Source organism: Spinacia oleracea, chromosome 1 (genome assembly GCF_020520425.1).
Source record: "Spinacia oleracea cultivar Varoflay chromosome 1, BTI_SOV_V1, whole genome shotgun sequence".
Lineage (NCBI taxonomy): Eukaryota > Viridiplantae > Streptophyta > Magnoliopsida > Caryophyllales > Amaranthaceae > Spinacia > Spinacia oleracea.
This window is the reverse complement of record NC_079487.1, coordinates 129394802-129414054: the sequence shown is the minus strand read 5'-3', so window position 1 is coordinate 129414054 and position 19253 is coordinate 129394802. Positions and strand designations below refer to the sequence as shown.

Sequence of the window (19253 nt, the reverse complement as noted above, 5' to 3'; positions counted from 1 at the left end):
AAGGGGTGTGATTCGCAAAAACGGAGAGTCAATTGGCTGGAATTGTGAGGTCAACGCCAGAAAATGGGTTTCGGTTGTTCTTTGCAATTTTTTTAATTTAAGGTCTTTTTTTTTTCGCATTTTTTTAAAAGGTTGTTTCTCGCTAAATTCGGTTATAAAATGTTGTTTTTGGCAAATTTGCCTTACAATTATAAAGTTTTGTAGGATCTTACAAAATTGAGAAAAAGAGTACGGATTTTTCATGAAATACCCCCGAATTTTGGCGTAATTCACCAAATGCCCCTCGACTTTCAGAAATTCACCAAATGCCCCTCACAAATGACTTAATACCCAAAATACCCTTACTAATGATGCGCCGTTAGTCCTCCGTTAACCTAATTTTCAAATTCACCAAATACCCCTATTTTAATACTTATTTCACCAAATACCCTTATTCAGAAACTTAATTCACCAAATACCAATAACTTAAAATTACTCATTTTGATGCTCAACGGCTAGTTTTTGTGTTTGAAAATTAGCCGTTGCTTATTGTTTGCTTATAAATACTCTTTTTCTGACGGTTTATTGTAGTTTTCCTATTATTTTGTTAATTTCATATCATTTTTGTCATGAGTTTTCTTTCAAAATCATCATCCACACCCAATGAGTTCACATATGTAAGAGTCCCAAATAAATTTTGTTATCATGGGAGAAAATTTGACATCCGAATATCTGATACAACACTCAATCTGAAGCTCCGGTACAACACTAAAACATAAAACACTCCTAAAAACACCTCAAAACGTCGCAACTCTTCAAGAAAATAGCTACTTCTTTTGTACCTTATTCTTTATGTGACCAATTAATTATATTTACCATGCAATCGGAAGGTATTCCTTTTTCAATATGGGAAATATCTTTAACATATGCAAACAGATTAAAAATAAAGCTCTTATTAATTTTATTCTAACGCATATGTTCCAGCTACCTCGGCTTCTATTGCTTCCATGCCACATATTTAACGTTAACTCCCTTTTGTCTCCTGTCTCTACTGCCTCCAAACATCTTTCTTCAATCTCCTAACTTTCTCTCAACCTTACAGTCGAGGCATAAAGGTTTTCCCACTTTTCTTTTGAGCTAGGTCCTATTGACATGGTCAGATTTATGGACAAATGTCTATTTTTGGATTTGAGGGAACAAGAAAAAAAAATGAAACTAAGGTATGTTCCAAAGCTCATGAACCAGTGAAAAAACATGAATCTTGGCACAAAGATTTGCCTCCAAACTCAAGATTTTCACATCATGAATCCAAGTTGAAATCGAGGTTGTGATAAAAATATATGTGTTATTGAACTTGATTTCTTAGTTTCTTTACCATTCGGACAATAAGAAAATTAAGGTGTTAGCTTTAGATTGAATTACTTCAGCTTCACTTACATAAGATCCCTTTGAAAATGGGGTTTTTTGGCCTTTTGCTCAGCTAAAGTGCATTGTCTTTACTGGATGAGGCCTGAACTTATTGGATCATAATTGAAACTTACTGAGTGTTGTATCGGAGCCTCAGATGGAAATTTCCTCCCATAATATTAGAAATTGTTTGGGACTCTTACATATGTGGATTCATGGGTGTGGATGATGATTTTGAAAGAAAACTCATGACAAAAATGATATGAAATTAACAAAACAATAGAAAAACTACAATAAATAGTCAGAAAAGGGGTTTTTATAAGCAAACAATAAGCAACGGCTAATTTTCAAACATAAAAACTAGCCGCTGAGCATCAAAATGGGTAATTTTAAGTTATGTGTATTTGGTGAATTAAGTTTCAGAATAGGGGTATTATATGAAATAAGTTATAAAATAGGGGTATTTGGTGAATTTAAAAATTAGGCTAACGGAGGACTAACGGCGCGTCATTAGTAAGGGTATTTTGGGTATTAAGTCATTTGTGAGGGGCATTTGGTGAATTTCTGAAAGTCGAGGGGCATTTGGTGAATTACGCCATAATTCGGGGGTATTTCATGAAAAATCCGAAAAGAGTAATTAAAAAAAATGCATCATGATTCATGACTAAATGCAGAGTCTTCCAAACAATAAGAATGTTCAAAATATACTATAGCTCAAATTATAGTTAAATTACAAAATTAATAGCAAATGTTGGTTATCTAATTAGCAACACTATGTGTATTAAATATTTTAATCGTCCCCAATTACTTTCCATTTTAGATAGTGATTACGTGTTTACAAAGTTCTAAACGTCTATATATACCCAATCAATACAAGAAAAAATGCATATGTTTTCTGCGTACAACTTAAAAGGCAACACATGCAATAATCTTCATTGCAAACATAATTCCCATCATCAATTGAATCGATACCAACAATTCGAGCAATATGTCCGATACTTGATGATGTAGATCTGTGCTATACGTGGTTTGACCATTCAAGATGCCCTTAAAGTCCATACATTTTTCTTTATAAGTGAAGAACAATTGTCCTATACCATATGACCAAATAAGCAGATCAAGCCATATGAAAACTGAGAGGAGAGGAGAAGAAAAGAGTAACCGTCTGTCCGTCTGGGGGTAAAGGATCCTATTTTAAAGTGACGGTTACACCATTTTCGTTCTATTGATAGAAAAAAATTCGTACCTATGCAAATATCCGCATACGGAGTATTACGTAATATTTTCGGGTTGGTGCGGGTTCAAGTTGAATATAATTGGATCAGTCGGATTCGGGTACGTTATACCTCGCAGGTTATTGACGGTTGAGTTCTAAACAATTAGACCAACCCAACGGTTTAACGGTTGAACCGTTCGGATTGAGAATTGACAGCTCTAATTATACCGCATAAGGAGCATCAAGGAGTATCAAATAAGTACAGAATATATTAATTTATTATTTGTGTAACTTTTGTGACATACTTCGTATATAAAACTATGCATCTAACTTCCACTGATTTTTCTCTAAAATTTCGACGGAACCAAAACTTGTAGAGGTTATATGTTCAAAGTTGGAAGGGGCCGTGACATCCAAATTTTATGTTAGATAAATCCAAAATCGTGGTTGCTTTGTACTCGTATTTTAAATAATCAACGATAATCAGGGGTTCTCAATATGTAGGCCCAGAAATGGTGCAACTTTGGAGACTATTTTTTTTTATTTATATTTATCTAGTAAGGTACTTTTTTTTCCACTTATCTTATCTTATTTTATTGGCTGTGAACTTATTCCCGCGCTTCCCTTTCCTTACACAAGTATTAACCAAACAAAACATAAGTGAATTGTTAGACGATTTTAAGATATGGGGGAGCAATTAACGAGTTCCACTTATAGAATAATGTAGTCGAGATTCGATTCATGTACACATCTCTCTAATGCACAAGACAAACAGATGGAGTTTGGATGTTAAGGTCAAAATTGTACAACTAACCTTGCAATGAAAAAAGAGATAACATTGTTTAAAGTTTCTTACGGTTATCCTCCTCATTCTCTGCTTTTTTTAATGCAACAATTGCATCATCAGAGTTTTTTTACACTCTATTGTTTATAAGAGGCTTGCGGTCATACTCATGTACCTGTATTCATACTTAGTTTCAGAATTCAGATCATACCAAACTTGAATGTCAACAACAGAGATCAACACTAGATGACTTTCAAGCAAATCATTTATGGCAAAAACTACGAAGAAAGCCGATAACTTTGATTAAGATGCGCTAGGTCGTTGAGTAAGACGGCATGCATGAATGAATAGTTCAAGTATACGTAATATCCTATAAAAAGCACTACAATACCTGGCGAATTGATTAACAAGTATAGTAGAGTTTGTATATTTTGAGTCTATCCAAACTATCTTCATAGGTTCCTTCTCCATCTAATTCAGTGTTGTATCCTTGGAAACAAAACCTGTACAATTCACCATATAGCAAGGGAAAAGAAAAAATGTTTAGTGTTCTAAAAATGTTAGAGAAAACATTTAACGAGTTATTTTACATGCATCCCATTTCATTTTCTTTCCCCTCTTTTATCTTGTTTGTTTTCTTCCTTTACAAATGGCTCTTTACAGACTCTTCAAAAATTCAAAACTTACCGCCATCACCACCAAAACTTCCGATTCTAGGACATCTGCCTAAGCTAGGTGAACTCCCTCACAGAACTCTGAAATCTTGGTCTGAGCGATATGGTGAGCTTATGTTGATATACTTGGGCGGAAAACCTACACTTGTAGTCTCGTCTGCAAAGGTAGCGAAAGAAATCATGAAAACACATGATGCTGTAATATCCAATAGGGGTAAGTTTAGTATAAATGATAAGCTGTTTTACAATAGCAGGGATGTTGCTGCTTCCTGTTATGGAGAATATTGGAGGCAGATGAAGAGTATATTTGTGCTTCAGCTTTTGAGCAGTAAAAGAGTTCGGTCTTTTAGGGGTATAAGAGAGGAAGAAACAGCTTCTCTGATGGAGAAGATTCGGCAAAGTAATGCATCGGTTGTGAATTTGAGCGCGATGTTTATGGTGTTGACGAATGATGTTGTATGCAGGGTTGCATTTGGAAGAAAATACAGCACTGAAAATCACCAGCATGGTGAAGGTGGTGTTGATTTTAAGGTGGTTTTGAAGGAGTTTGTGGAGTTGCTTGGCACTTTTAATGTTGGAGATTTTGTACCCTGGTTGGGATGGGTGAATAGATTTAATGGTTTGAATGCGAAGGTGGAGAGAGTTTCAAAAAGCTTTGACTTGCTACTGGAAGAGATACTTACAGAGCACTCTGATCGACTAAATCGAACAGGATACGATAATGATGATGAGAATGGAGGTAAGGATTTTGTAGACGTTTTACTTCAGCTGCAGAAGGAAAATTCCATTGGTTTCCCTCTTGAAAGAGAGAGCATCAAAGCTTTGGTAATGGTAAGTTTTATGTTCCTCTGTCCTACAGCTCCACTGCTTTATTTTTGTGACAGATTTTCAAAAGATTAATTAATAAATTTTAGTCAAATATACTGAATCTCACCAGGAAGTGACACGTGTCATTTCCGATGTCTGTTTTACTATAATATAATAGATAATAGATGATAGATACACCTCTTTGATTCGTTTTACTTTCATGGCCGACAGTTTTTGGTATTGACCTTCATATAAGATTATGCATGAATTTTTTGGTGTTTCTAAAACCATATCCACCTTTCATGCAGGATGCCTTTGCAGCAGGAACAGATACGACTTACACGGTGCTAGAATGGGCTATGACAGAACTCTTAATAAAACCTAGAATCATGGAAGAAGTTCAAAAAGAGGTAAGAGGAATTGGTGGAGAGAAAGATCACATAACAGAAGATGATTTGGAGAAAATGAAGTATTTGAAAGCAGTGACGAAGGAGACTCTAAGAATGTACCCACCAATCCCGTTACTGGTGCCTCGAGAATCAACGGAAGATGTAAAGATAAATGGTTACGACGTTGCTGCTAGGACTCTTATTTTTGTTAATGCTTGGGCAGTTCAGAGAGACCCTGCTATATGGGAAGAGCCCGAGGAGTTTCGTCCTGAAAGGTTTATGAACTCAACGATAGAATTAAAACGACAGGACTTTGAGCTGATTCCATTCGGGGGTGGCAGAAGGATGTGCCCAGGGATGTCATTTGCGATGGCTAATAACGAGCTTGTGTTAGCAAATCTTGTGCATAAGTTCGATTGGGCGTTACCTGTTGGAGTCAATGCTGAAACGTTGGACATGTCTGAATGTACTGGTCTTACTATACACAGAAAAACTCCTCTTCTTGCTGTTGCCACTCCACATGTTTACTAGAAAAGATAGGGAGTTCATTATTGATCTGCAAGTTGTGCAACAGTATAAGTCACAGTTCAATAAAGTTCTATAGTATAGTGTATATGTTTAGTATTTCTGAAGGTGTAATACTGTAATGTAATGACAAGCAAATGCTGCAAGTTGAAACAACTTAAGGAATTTAAGTATCAATGCATCTTTAGTTAAGTATGTCATTGTTGTTTTGTCCTGTAATTTTTATTAGTTCTGTACTTGTTACTCCGTATCATTGTAGAGGTATTAATGAAGCAAAAGCGAAGTTAATGAAAGTACAGGTTAATTTGAGGGTGAAGATGCATTCAGATAGGAAGTTCCATACAAAATTTCATGTGTATACATGAGGATTGTCCTATGCATTTTTTAATTAATAATATTCCAGTGTAACCGTACGTAGCTAGATACATACTCCGTACATCCAATATGACTATTTTCTTTCCGACTTGGTACTTCATATTTGCAAATAATCACTAGGGATGACAAATTGACAATAACTAAAGTATGGGTAGGGTCTCATAATTGCAAATAGTAATATTTTTTACCCTCACTTGAATATCAAATCTAATAACAATATAGTGCGCACTCTTCTTGCACACTCTTCCATGTCCCCCTCTTTTTGGCATTATACTCTCCAAATGGCCACCTATCTCCTTAATGTCCTTCCGACCAAGGTCATTGGGTATAACTCACCAACACAAATTCTATATCACAGAACCATCTCCTATTCTCATTCCGGGTTTTTGGGTGTTTATGTTATCCTCCTTTTCCATCAACAACTATTAATAAGTTGCAAGCAAGATCCAGCCCGTGTGCATTTTTGGGCTATCAGTTAAACCATAGGGGATATAAATGTTACTCTATTTATCAAGCAAGAAAATCATAATATCAAGGCATGTTATTTTTGAGGAAAATCAATTCACCTTCTCCAAATTACACAATCCAACCCCAACTTCTTATGACTTTCTGGACCATGGGTTATCACCATACACCTTGCACTTTCTGGCAAAGCCCAATGCAACAGTTGAGCCCACGACCCAACCAGTAGCTTCCCCACCCAACGGATCCAGTAGCTCCCCTGCTATAAGCCGGACGCCTATGGCCAATTCCAAGCGTCCCAGCCCAACAACCCCTCACCCAGTCCAGTCCTCTTATCCAACCCCAATCCAGCGACAGCTCCCAGTGCTGGACCAATACCATCAGGCCCAATCCCTGCACCTCTTCCCACTGCCTAGCAGCCCACCCGCATGGCTACAAGAAGCCAACATGGGATATACAAGTCCAAAAGACCATTTAATTTAAACACTTTTACCACTACTTCTATTTCGCCATCCCGCAAAATCCGGTGAGTGCTTTAAATGACCACAATTGAAAAGCTGCCATTGTAGATAAATATGATGTTCTAATTAAAATAAGACGTGGGAATTAGTACCCGTCCCATTGATGTGAATTTTATTCGTTCTATGTGGATTTTTCGTCATAAAAAAAGAAATCCGATGGTTCTTTTAAGAGGCACGAAGCCCGTCTTGTAGGTGATGGCAGGTCTCAACAGGTTGAAGTTGAATGCGACGAGACTTTCAGTCCGGTTGTAAAACCGACTAATATTGTGTAGTATTGAGCATTACACTTGCACACTCTTGGCCCATTCATCAGTTGGATGTCAAAAATGCTTTTTTTGCATGGTAATCTTAATGAGATTTTTAATATGCAACATGTTGGATTTAAGGATCCAAAATATCCTCATCATGTCTGTCTCCTGAAGAAATCATTATATTGGCTTAAGCAAGCCCCCCGTGCATGATACCTGCGCCCTGAAAGTTATTTGAGAAGAACCTGACAAGTTTCCGTCCGGAAAGTTTTTGCATGAGCTCTTCAATAGACTTTAAAGGACAAGTTTCGTGTTTGTTTCGTTTGGGGTGGAAAAAGGAAGTTCCCAGGGATGTCATTTGTGATAGCTAATAACGAGCTCATGCTAGGCTAGCCAACCTAGTCAAGGCCGAAACAATCTGAATGTAGTGGTCTCACTATACACAGGAAAACTCCTCTTCTTGCTGTTGTTAATCCACATGTTTACTAGATTACTCAGACTAGCTACCTGCATATTGCAAGAGTCACACTGTAATAAAGTTTTCCTATACTGACAAGCATTTCCTACCAGTTGAGACACCTTGAGGTATTAATGCATCTTTAACCCAAGTATGTTCTAATTTTAGGTTCTGTATTAGTACTTAATTCACATATTGTCATATTCTAGAGGTGTTAATGAGTGAGGAGGAAACTTTACGAAAATAAACTCGAGGAAGGAGATGCTTTACCACAAACATTCACATAAAACAATCCTACAAAATTTCACAGAAAAACCGGTTGTTCTTACCTCAACTTATTTTTTGTATCAAATAGGATGTCAAGGCAAGCTACAAGCTGTATATTCTTTATGAGTCGAGGAAGTGACCTGAAAAAATAAACAAGCAATGCTTAAGCTTTTGGATAAGAACGAAAACCATCAGGTGAGACCATGAAGTAGCACTAATCAAAAGGAGGACCGGAGAAGTGAACAATGCAAGGTGGCAATAGTGATTTTGAATACGTAGCCATAATTTTTGAGTCAGGATGTCGACATGTCAATACAATAATTACTAGCTTTTGAGCCCGTTCAATAAACGGGCAATTATGTGTGGCTGTTATTCTATTAAGCTTAAAGTGCTAATTGCCTAATTTTATTGAGAGCTTGTGATTTTAGTGGAATATATATGATTCACAAAGAGGTGAAATTTGAAAGTTGAAAAAAGATATAAATTAGATAGTGAATTAATATTGAGTGTTAAAGAAAAAGATGGAGTGAAAGGGGTTGAATGAATATGTATAAATTAAATGGTGAATTGATATTGGATACTTGAATAAGGAAAAATGAAGTGAAAGACGTGTTGAAACTGTAAAATATTTAGTATAACAAACAACAAAAAGGAAAAATTGAACAAAATAATAATAAATTATGGATGAAAGATGGAGTGACACGTGTCATCTAATCAACTATGGTTTTCCTTTTTAAGTACTAGTTATAGAGGTATAGGCTAGTTATACAGGTATAAACTAGGTATAGATAAATTATCTAATCTAATTAATATATTGTCTCTTTGCGTTAAAATAAATAAGGTATATTTTTTTTTTGTTTTTTTTAAACATTGGGTGATCGGCGGACCACCCTTGCACCCACGTGGCTCCACCACTGCTTGCATACGCCAGTAGCGCCACAACTACATAAAATGACATTCAATAATGACTAACTAACTACTCCACATAATCATCAATCATGTATAATTATAATGTTAACATTATTCAAAGTTATCAGTAAAAAAACATGACTTTTCGTATACAATGTTGTTTCTGTGACAAAATTACTAATTTTTCTAAATTTTTTGGATAGAAGAGAAATTGTTCTTCTCCACCGGTGTTTAGTGTTCATCAACTTACCATTTTAGAGGGAGAAATATGTCTAGTCCTCCAAAGATGATAGAGAAAATTCTGAACTCTACTTACATGTATCACCTCTCATTCATTCTCCCCTTCCTCTTGTTCATAGTCTTCCTATGTAAATGGCTCTCAACCACAATCCAAAACTTACCACCATCTCCACCAAGATGGCCAATTCTAGGACACCTTCACAAGCTAGGCATGTCCCCTCACCGTTATCTCCGATCCTTGTCTGAGCGTTATGGCGACCTTATGTTGATCTACTTAGGAAACAAACCTACGATTATAGTCTCGTCTGCAAGGGTAGCAAAAGAGATCATGAAAACACATGATGCTTCAGTCTCCAGCAGACTCAAGTTAAGCATATATAATAAGCTTCTTTACAACTGCAGTGATGTAGCTGGTTCCCCTTATGGAGAATATTGGAGGCAGATGAAGAGTATATTTGTGCTTCACCTTCTGAGCAGTAGAAGAGTTCGGTCTTTCAGGGATGTCAGAGAGGAAGAAACCGCTTTGCTGATGGAGAAAATTCAGCAAAATAATGGATCAGTTGTGAATTTGAGTGAATTGTTTGCAAACATGACATATGATGTGATATGCAGGGTTGCGTTTGGAGGAAAACACAGTGGAAATCAGCAAAGTGGTGCTGATGTTAAGGAGGTGTTAAAAGAGTTTGAAGAACTGATCGGACTATTTAATGTTGGGGATTTCATACCCTGGTTGGCTTGGGTGAATCGATTCAATGGTATCAATAAAAGATTGGAGAAAGTTTCAAAAGGCATTGATTTGATACTGGAAGCGATACTTGCAGAGCACGAACACTTAGATCGACATAATCAAGCAGGAAATCGTGGTGACGGTAAGGATGAGAACAAAGGTAAGGATTTTGTAGATGTTTTACTTGAAGTTCAGAAGGAAAATTCAGCTGGTTTTCATCTTGAAAGAGAGAGCATCAAAGGTTTGATATTGGTAAGTACAATATACCAAAGTTTTTGGTCTTAATTAAGAAACAGACAATAAGATTATGTGTTTAGATGTTCTAAGAAGTTACCTCCAATTAATTTCATGCAGGATGCATTTGCAGCAGGAACTGATACAACCTCTGCTGTGTTAGAATGGACAATGACAGAGATCTTACGAAATCCCAGAATAATGGAACAACTGCAAAAAGAAGTTAGAAGAATTGCTGGAGACAAAGATCAGATAACTGAAGATGATTTGGAGAAAATGAAGTACTTGAAAGCGGTGATCAAGGAATCCCTACGGCTGCACCCACCAATTCCTTTACTGGTGCCTCGTGAATCAACTCAAGATATAAAAATAGATGGTTATGACATTGCTGCTAAGACTTGTGTTATGATTAACGCGTGGGCAATCCAGAGAGATCCTCTTACTTGGGAAGAGCCTGAAGAGTTCTTTCCTGAGAGGTTCTTGAATTCTGAAATAGATTTCAGAGGACAGGACTTTGAGCTAATTCCATTCGGAGGCGGCAGAAGGATTTGCCCAGCAATATCATTCGCAATGACTAATAACGAGTTTGTGTTAGCAAACCTTATGCTCAAGTTCAAGTGGACGTTCCCTGGAGGAGTCAATGGTGAAACGCTGGACATATGTGAAGGCTCGGGTCTTACTATACACAAGAAAACTCCTCTTCTTGTTGTTGCTACTCCACACCTTCACCAGTAAGTAACAATGTGTAAACTAGTAGAAACTAAATATTTACTGCCATGTAGTCTTAGGTTCTCCTTCCAATCTTCCATAAGTATTTCAGTCTACTAAATTCTTCAGTTTCTCAAGTTGTACTCGTAAAGGTGTCAAGCTATACACAAGAACATCTGAAGACACTACATAGAATGCTAGATTTTGGCATATATAACCGTAACTGAAGACATGTACCGAACAAATAAAGAGAAGAGAAGCAAGAATTGAGTTTCTCAGGCAACACTTTCAGTTGCCCTGCTATTTCTTCTCTTTTCAGAAACTACTCGTAAAGGGTTTCTTATAATTAGAGAAGTTATCTTTAATCCCAATATAATTATTTCCAATAGTTTCGTTCAGATTAGCTACAAAACTAAGATTTTACCAAAAAGTCGTTGAATGCTTGTTCCAAATAATAAACAACTATTAGCTCCTTTGAAGGACACACTATTTAGACCAAAGATTCAAAGCTTGTTAGAAATTTCTGTGCGTGTAGGAAAAAACCCAAATTGTAAGATTGGTAAGAAGGCCACAAATGAAAAGTGTTATGAATGAAGGACCCTTTTGGGATTGAATGTTGATTTGTATGACAAATTTAATGTTGGAATAATGAGAAAAAATAAATGAAGAAATTAAAACACACACAAAGATTTAAGGTGGTTCACTCTTTAATGAGCTACATCCACCATGGGGGAGGGTTTGTAGCTTGTATTACTCTTCAATAGAGAAAGAATTACAAAGAGGAATTCTCAAAGGTGAAAAAAAGATAATTCTATGTATGCTTAGATCTAGGGTTTCAACCTCACTTGTGTTTCTCTCTCTTAATTCTGAAATTCTCATTACATTTGGTATTTATAATGTTAGACATCAAACCAATTTAAGGGACAAGAAAAGGTCACGTTGATTGAACCTTGCGGAGAAGAAAACAGTTCACCCGCAAGGTTCGGTCGAACCTTTAAAGGGTTCGGCCGAACCAAAGTCAGGTTCGGCCGAACCAAGGTCAGGTTCGGCCGGCGAACCTCCAAAATCTCAAAGCTACTGACTCTCTTCAGGTTCGGTAGAACCATCTAAGAGTTCGGCCGAACCTCCAGCAGGTTCATGACAACTTCTCGTAAAATAGTCATAACTCCCTCATTTCTCATCCAAAATGAGCTTATGACCAGGCGTTGGAAAGCTATTGAGCCAAGCTTTCACTTCCAACTTGAATCAACTCAATCTATTGAGTAGGTCAAACGATATGTCCATTTGAAATCAGACCTTCCACTATAACGCCCTAACATCCTTCAAGGAAGATTCGAGGCACACATAACAAAAATCATAAAAGTCGGTGGCTGTTTCCTATTGTTATATGGTTTTAAGGTAAAATCACACTTACATGTGTGTGGGTCACCTCATCTCTTGTCCTAATGTCTTGGACCCAACATAACTAACACAGTTACACAGTTGAACAGTCACAAATGTAATTTCAAAACTTCATTCCAAAATATTGGGAACGAAATCCCAAGTCGTTCTCCTCAAAATGTTGCTCAAAGCAAGTTTCACCCCAAACCGCAATGCCGATCCTCTCTTTACAAACAACAAGTTTTTTACTAGTTAAAACCGCTGAACTTGCTCCAAAATTAAATGCTCATTTATGCCCCAAAATGGTCTCTACAAACAGAGCCTAACTTTCTTCCAAGTTTTATTGTGTTATAAGAAACGTAACTTGTAGTTACAAGAAGTTAAATCAATGGTTATGTCGATAAGGGCGCACGAAAAGTACAAAATTCGTGTGTTTCTAGATCAACTAGTTAGTGAATCCCGCTAAAACTGTATAATTTAACAAAATGCGTGGTCCACACTCTAAGGCACTATTTTTCTCAATAAGAGAAAAAACCATCAAAAGTTGCCGTTGCTATCAGCCTATCATAAAAAATATCAACGAGGACCCCAAACCTCTACGGTGTAAAATAAAACATTTAGAACATGCCCAAAATCTGGTTACGTGAGAAAGCCATAAAAAGTCTCAAGTTAATGGTTACTTAAGGAAAGGTGATACTCCGTATATTGAACAACCATCTTACGCCCAAGATACTAGGAAAACTTGTAAAACATGTTTAATGTTCCACAAATGTTGGAGAAATCCCTGCACTCAATTTACATGCATCCCCTCCTATCCTTCCTCTCCTCTCTCTTCTTCATATTCTTCCTGTACAAATGGCTCTTTACCAATTCCTTAAAGTTTCAAAACTTACCGCCATCACCGCCAAAACTTCCAATTTTAGGACATCTTCACCGACTAGGCATACACCCTCATCGCTCTCTCCGATCTTTGTCTGATAGATGTGGTAAACTTATGATGATCTATTTGGGCAACAGACCTACACTTATAATCTCATCGGCAGAGGTAGCGCAAGAAATCATGAAAACCCATGATTCTGTATTCTCCAACAGGCCTAAGTTCAGCATATATGATAAGCTACTTTACAATAGCAGGGATGTTTCTGCGTCCCCTTATGGAGAATATTGGAGACAGATGAAGAGTATATGTGTGCTTCAGCTTTTGAGCGATAGAAGAGTTCGATCTTTTAGAGATATAAGAAATGAAGAAACAGCTCTGTTGATGCAAAAGATTCAGAAAAGTAATGCATCAGTTGTGAATCTCAGTGAAATGTTTGTCGTCTTGACAAATGATGTGGTATGCAGGGTGGCATTTGGAAGAAAATACAGCGAAAATCAGGAAAGTGACATTGATTTTATGGAGGTGTTAAAGGAGTTTGTGGAGTTACTTGGGGTATTTAATGTTGGGGATTTCATTCCCTGGTTGGCTTGGGTGAATAGATTCAATGGTATGGATGCAAGATTGGAAAAAGTTGCAAAAAGGTTTGACTTGCTACTGGAAGGAATACTTAAAGAGCACTCTGATCGACATAATCAAACAAAAAATAGTAATGAGAATGAGAATGAAGCTAAGGATTTTGTAGACGTTTTACTTCAAGTTCAGAAGGAAAATTCAGCTGGTTTTTCTCTAGAAAGAGATAGCATCAAAGCTCTGATACTGGTAAATTTAAATATGTTCTTTTTTGTTTTGATCATAAATTTTAGAACAGCTAACTATGGATTTATGAATGAACTCTCAATGTTGAACTGTTTCATGTAGGATGCGTTTGCAGCAGGAACTGATACAACTTATACTGTGCTAGAATGGGCAATGGCAGAACTCTTGAGGAATCCTAGAGTAATGGAAGAACTTCAAAGAGAGGTAAGAGGAATTGCTAGAGACAATGAACATATAAGTGAGGATGGTTTGGAGAATATGAAGTACTTGAAAGCAGTGATCAAGGAAACTCTACGGCTGCATCCACCAATTCCATTACTGGTGCCTCGAGAATCAACTCAAGATTTAAAGATAAAAGGTTATGACATTTCTGCTGGGACTCTTGTTTTTGTCAATGTTTGGGCAATCCAAAGAGATCCTGTTATTTGGGAAGAACCTGAGGATTTTTGTCCTGAGAGGTTCTTGCATTCTTCAATAGATTTTAAAGGGAATGACTTTGAGCTGATTCCATTTGGAGGTGGGAGAAGGATTTGTCCAGGAATATCATTTGCTATAGCTAATAACGAACTTGTGTTAGCAAATCTTATGCACAAGTTCAATTGGACGTTGCCTGCTGGAGTCAAAGGTGAAACGATGGACATGTCTGAAAGCACTGGTCTCACTATTCATAGAAAAACTCCACTTCTTGCTGTTGCCACTCCACATCTTTATTAGTAGAGTATCCTATTTGTTAGAATCCAACCTTCATGTACTTGTATTTTGCTTATCTAGTGCTTTCTAGGATCTTTCTAATAATTTTCTAAGCTCTAGATAGAAATATTATGTTACTGTCAATCCAGTGTTCACCGGTAGTTTGTAGCTAATTCAAAATAAACCTCTACGAGGGGTATGAATGAATGAATTCCTACTTCTCACCAATTGTTACCATCGCTTTATTGCTTGTGTTTTGTTGTAGGCCTTTATAAATATTGTGCCATCACTTGCTCTAAAGCATCCCAAATCCCACAAAGTCCCACAAATAGATAAATTCTCGTCGCCGGTCACGCTTGTGCCTGCCGTGCGCACACAAGCGCCCCGGTCGACCCTCGTCCCTCGCTCTTGTCGCCAATAGGCAAGAGCGCCCTTTCAGAATCAAACGCTGCTTACTCGTGCCCCTACGAGTCACGAGACACTCATTCTGCACAAGGCTCGCATCCTTGCCGCCAATAGGCAAGAGTGCACCGCACGGTTCCGGTGTCAAAACATTCGGACCGTGACACTACTCCTATATGCAATTAATTGAGAAAGGTTTTTAATTAGACTAGTTAATCACTTAATCACCTGTGAATTGAGAAAGGTTTTTAATTAGACTACGTTGTAAAACTTAGCTGTTTTCTATCATATGGAAGCAAGTGTATCGTTACAATCTATAAAGAACAATGTTTCATAGTTCTAGATTTTCGGAAGATTTTATTTTTGATGAGCATAGTAAGTATTTATCAATGACAAGCTGTTCTTTCCGAAATATCATATTAAAATTGTCCAATTTCCCAAGTTGTCATGACAAGTCATTGTTATAATTTGATAATATTGGACACATTTTGGTCCCTGCAAATCTGCAACGTAGGACTCATACAATGGCTTGCAGATGTATACTACAATAAAGAAGATAGGAAGAGGAAAACCTCACCTATAGCCAGTCATTAGCAGAAATATCTGCCCCTACCACAAAGAATCCTATCTCAGGGGTTTTCGTCCAAACATGCCCCCCACCCCTATCTAGTCAATAATATTATTTGTTTAGTCATGTAGAGTAGCTTCTCCATGGCAAGGCCTTGAGCCACGCAGCTGATATTTCACCCACAAGGCCACAACCTCCACTCACCCTTCCTTAGGAATCAGCTAACCTATGGTGACCTTATGCTCTTTAGCTAATCCACAAAGGCGCAAACCTACTTGTTATGTTCTCAGCAAACCAGCTAAGGAATTCATAATGACCCATGAATTAGTTTTCTCAAACAAGCCTAAATTCAGCATTTTGTGATGACTCAGCAGATGACTAGGCAGAAGCAGTCCATAGCAACTACATGCCAGAAGAGGACAAAGGAAGGATGCAGACAAAAACAATTAAGGGGAGCAGCAGCTTGAACAAGGGCACAGCAGCAAACAACCACAACGGCACCTAAGTAGTGGATGGGTGGTACAATTGAGTAGCAATAAAAGGAGGGGAATGGGGGCAGCAATGCTCATTATGCTTTTGTGTTGAGACAACAGAGAGTTGTGGCCTAAAGTCACTATATTGGAGATTTACAGCCTCAAGCTGTTAGTTTGTATTCTGGTTCCTGTAAACCTTTTTGAATTCCTTGATCAACAATCATCAACTTCCTTTATTCGTGTCTTGAATTATTCTGTGAATTGTGAGTTTATTACACATTTCCTGCAAACTCCTAAATGAATGCAGGAATTTATCATGTTTAGCAACTACTGGGAATTTAACTTTTATGGTTTTTTTTTCAGACATGTGTGATACGGAGGATAGAAATTTACGGAAAACATACCTTCTGAACACTTCAACTTTATCGGTTACTGAGTTTTAAATACCTTGTGTGTTAACAAGTCCTGAATATCCAAGAAAAAGACACCAGTAAGGGATAGGATAAGAAGTTCATATGTGAAAATATCACCAATATTGAAAGAAAATATACAAATTGTAATGAATTTTTAATAGTATTAAATTATTAATACAGTAAATCAAGATAAACTGAAAAACAACCCATATATTTTTCAGCTCAGACTATTTTCAGTGTATCATCAAATACTGACAAAATTATGCCAAAACACAAACATTTGCAATGAACTCAGAGTGTATATAAACTTCATGCAGGACTTATTCCTGGGACAGATACATCTTGCACAGGGTTAGAACGACCAATGTCTCTTACAATCAGGGCTTATCTATTAAATGTCCTTACAACACACTGTGGATAGCACATGAAACTGTATTTTTTTGAGCATTGGCTTAAAGACTTTGATTGTGTTTTGAGAAGTGGCTTAGAGAAGTAGCATAAGTATACGTAGACTAATGTGAGTATTGATTTCGGACAAAGGGAGTATGTTTTATTTTGCTTCACTTGAGAAGATATATCCCGACAATAAGAGAGTTTCACAACATTAAGATATACTAATAAGCATTCTTACGTCTAACCTATCAAACCAACATAGTTAGTTTCTTCTTTGAGAGCCTCACTCACTCAAAGTAAAACATAACAGTATAGTCCAAAAAATTAGAAAAGAAAGGGTTCACAGATATGCTCAAAAGTGCAAAGAAGTGGGAGCGAAAAGGCACACCACATACTCCCTCCGACCCTTTGAGTTCTTACCATATTTCATGTTATTCCTTTTATGGCAATGAAAAGTTTAATTTTCACCCTCCCTTATCTCACTGTATGGGTCCACTTAATCTAGTTAATAATAACATGTCTCTAAATCATTTCCTCTGTCCTAGCCAAAATTCTAAAAATGACCCACTTTCCATTTACTTCCACATTTCCTTGGTTTATGTTACTATAACAGGGAAGAACTCGAGAGAATGGAGGGAGTATACAACAATGATACTTGAAGTTTGCTGGATAGTTGACCTGCTAGTTTGTTAATGTAAGAAAGAGAGCAAAAAACAATTCTCTGAATAAATTTTACTACAGTGGACTTTTTTTTTCCCCTTATCTTAATTCCGATTATTTATTTATACTTCTAAAATGATTAAAATCCACACTTAGAGTTGAGCATTAGAAGAGACTTCATAGTTAGGTCTTCTACATGAATTAGAGCTCTTCTCCTAAATTTAAAAGGGGTAACTGGTAAGGCAAAACAAATGAGAGGGTAAAATGTACTACTCTCTTCGTCCCTAAATATTATGCGATATTTATTTGAAGTCATTTTCAAGGCATTTAGATAAAACATCATTATCACCCCTCCCAACCCCAATATAAAGTCTAAATTAGGTAGGGATAGAAAATGCCACAGATCGATCATTCTCAAGCCACGTTAGCATGAACAAGCCTCTCAGCTTGGAGGGATGCCCATCTATTTCTAGTTTGTCTGGCAAAGACTTTCTCTATTCTCACACTACAGTGAATATACTGTATAAAACAAATATGGGGTAACAAATTGCAGAAAGTCATTAGGAAAGTATGGTACGGCATGTGAAAATGCATGACTTGCATGTAATAAAACTTGGACCCAGCAAATAAGCTAAATTATAAACTTCAAACAGACATCAATTTTATATGAAACAGAAAGGGAAATCACAGAGTTTAAACCCCATACGTAGTAGTATTATTCATCAATGTCCTTTTCATGCCTATCAAATCAAAATGATCCTACACACAGACAAAAATCTGTGATGATAACATCAAATGCACCATTTTGGAGTTTCAGTTTCTTGTTTACATCATATCAAAGTTCCATTTACACTAACGTTGAGATAATGATCATTGAAATTTTCAGGGAAACAAATTAAATAAGAATTTCCAACTTTTTATTAAAAAAAAGGATAACAACCCTCATGTACATTAGGTTGAGATTTGTATACGAGATTATAAGTCAAACACACCAGCTCATGAGATAGCAACTCCGAGCAGGAAATCTCAGCAACAAGTTTTCTATCAATAGCTTTTTTCGTTTAGCTTTTCATGTCAGAAAAAAAAGAAGAAGAAAAAGAGACGAACACAATCGTAACAGCAAGCAAGCGAAAAAAACAAACATATTTTTTGAGCATGCTCTTAATTTAGAAGCTGATCTATCTGAAATCCAAAAAGAAAAGACTTCCTCTGTTTTTCAACATTTGCAATATTTTGATTTTCACACTTGTCCATGCAACTAATATATATATATATATATATATATATATATATATATATATATATATATATATATATATATATAAAATTGATAGCTGAAAAACAAACGAAAAACAACTATAGGCCTTCCTCTCTTGCTTGGCAAGATTATGGGCCCTACTTACTTGAAATAGGATAGCTAATATTACATATTAAATGGAAAAGGATTTCGTATTAGGAAGTGCTCACCTTTTGAAGATCATACACTCCTTGGACCCTGTCAAAGCAAATCAGTCATATTAGCCTTTTTTGTTCCTATCCTCTTCAGATGCTAGATCTGCATATTAGTGGGGTCAAAGATTGTTAATATTTGCCTATTAGTTTACGTTATAAAAAAATAGAGCAATTCTGTATGTCTAATGTTTAGAAAA

At 36.6% G+C, this 19253-nt stretch overlaps 3 protein-coding genes and 1 long non-coding RNA gene across 8 annotated transcripts in view; 3 read left to right on the top strand and 1 right to left on the bottom strand.

Moving 5' to 3' along the window:
• LOC110802384 (uncharacterized) overlaps positions 1-19253 on the bottom strand; it is a 29253-nt gene that overhangs the window by 957 nt on the left and 9043 nt on the right. The window contains exons 6-12 of one of the 5 annotated variants that reach the window (XR_008920659.1): positions 19072-19159; positions 16543-16603; positions 8174-8251; positions 5684-5812; positions 4074-4217; positions 3778-3889; positions 3417-3561 (exon numbers count right to left, since the gene is read on the bottom strand). This is a non-coding gene — a long non-coding RNA (uncharacterized lncRNA). Of the gene's footprint in view, positions 1-3294; positions 3890-4073; positions 4218-5683; positions 5813-6722; positions 7895-8173; positions 8252-16542; positions 16604-19071; positions 19160-19253 lie in introns of those variants that run through there. The other 4 variants (XR_008920662.1, XR_002537144.2, XR_008920657.1 and 1 more) reach the window with 4 other exon arrangements.
• On the top strand, positions 3883-6074 carry LOC110802383 (cytochrome P450 736A117-like). The gene is made up of 2 exons (XM_022007834.2): positions 3883-4891; positions 5176-6074. The coding sequence occupies exons 1-2, from the start codon at positions 3926-3928 to the stop codon at positions 5785-5787; spliced, it is 1578 nt and encodes a 525-aa protein (XP_021863526.1). The 5' UTR covers positions 3883-3925; the 3' UTR covers positions 5788-6074.
• LOC110802345 (cytochrome P450 736A117) lies at positions 9135-11232 on the top strand. Its single transcript, XM_022007801.2, has 2 exons — positions 9135-10239; positions 10342-11232. Exons 1-2 carry the CDS (start codon positions 9289-9291, stop codon positions 10954-10956), a joined length of 1566 nt encoding a protein of 521 aa, XP_021863493.1. The 5' UTR covers positions 9135-9288; the 3' UTR covers positions 10957-11232.
• LOC110802374 (cytochrome P450 736A117) lies at positions 12321-16374 on the top strand. The gene is made up of 2 exons (XM_022007826.2): positions 12321-14008; positions 14108-16374. Exons 1-2 carry the CDS (start codon positions 13061-13063, stop codon positions 14717-14719), a joined length of 1560 nt encoding a protein of 519 aa, XP_021863518.2. The 5' UTR covers positions 12321-13060; the 3' UTR covers positions 14720-16374.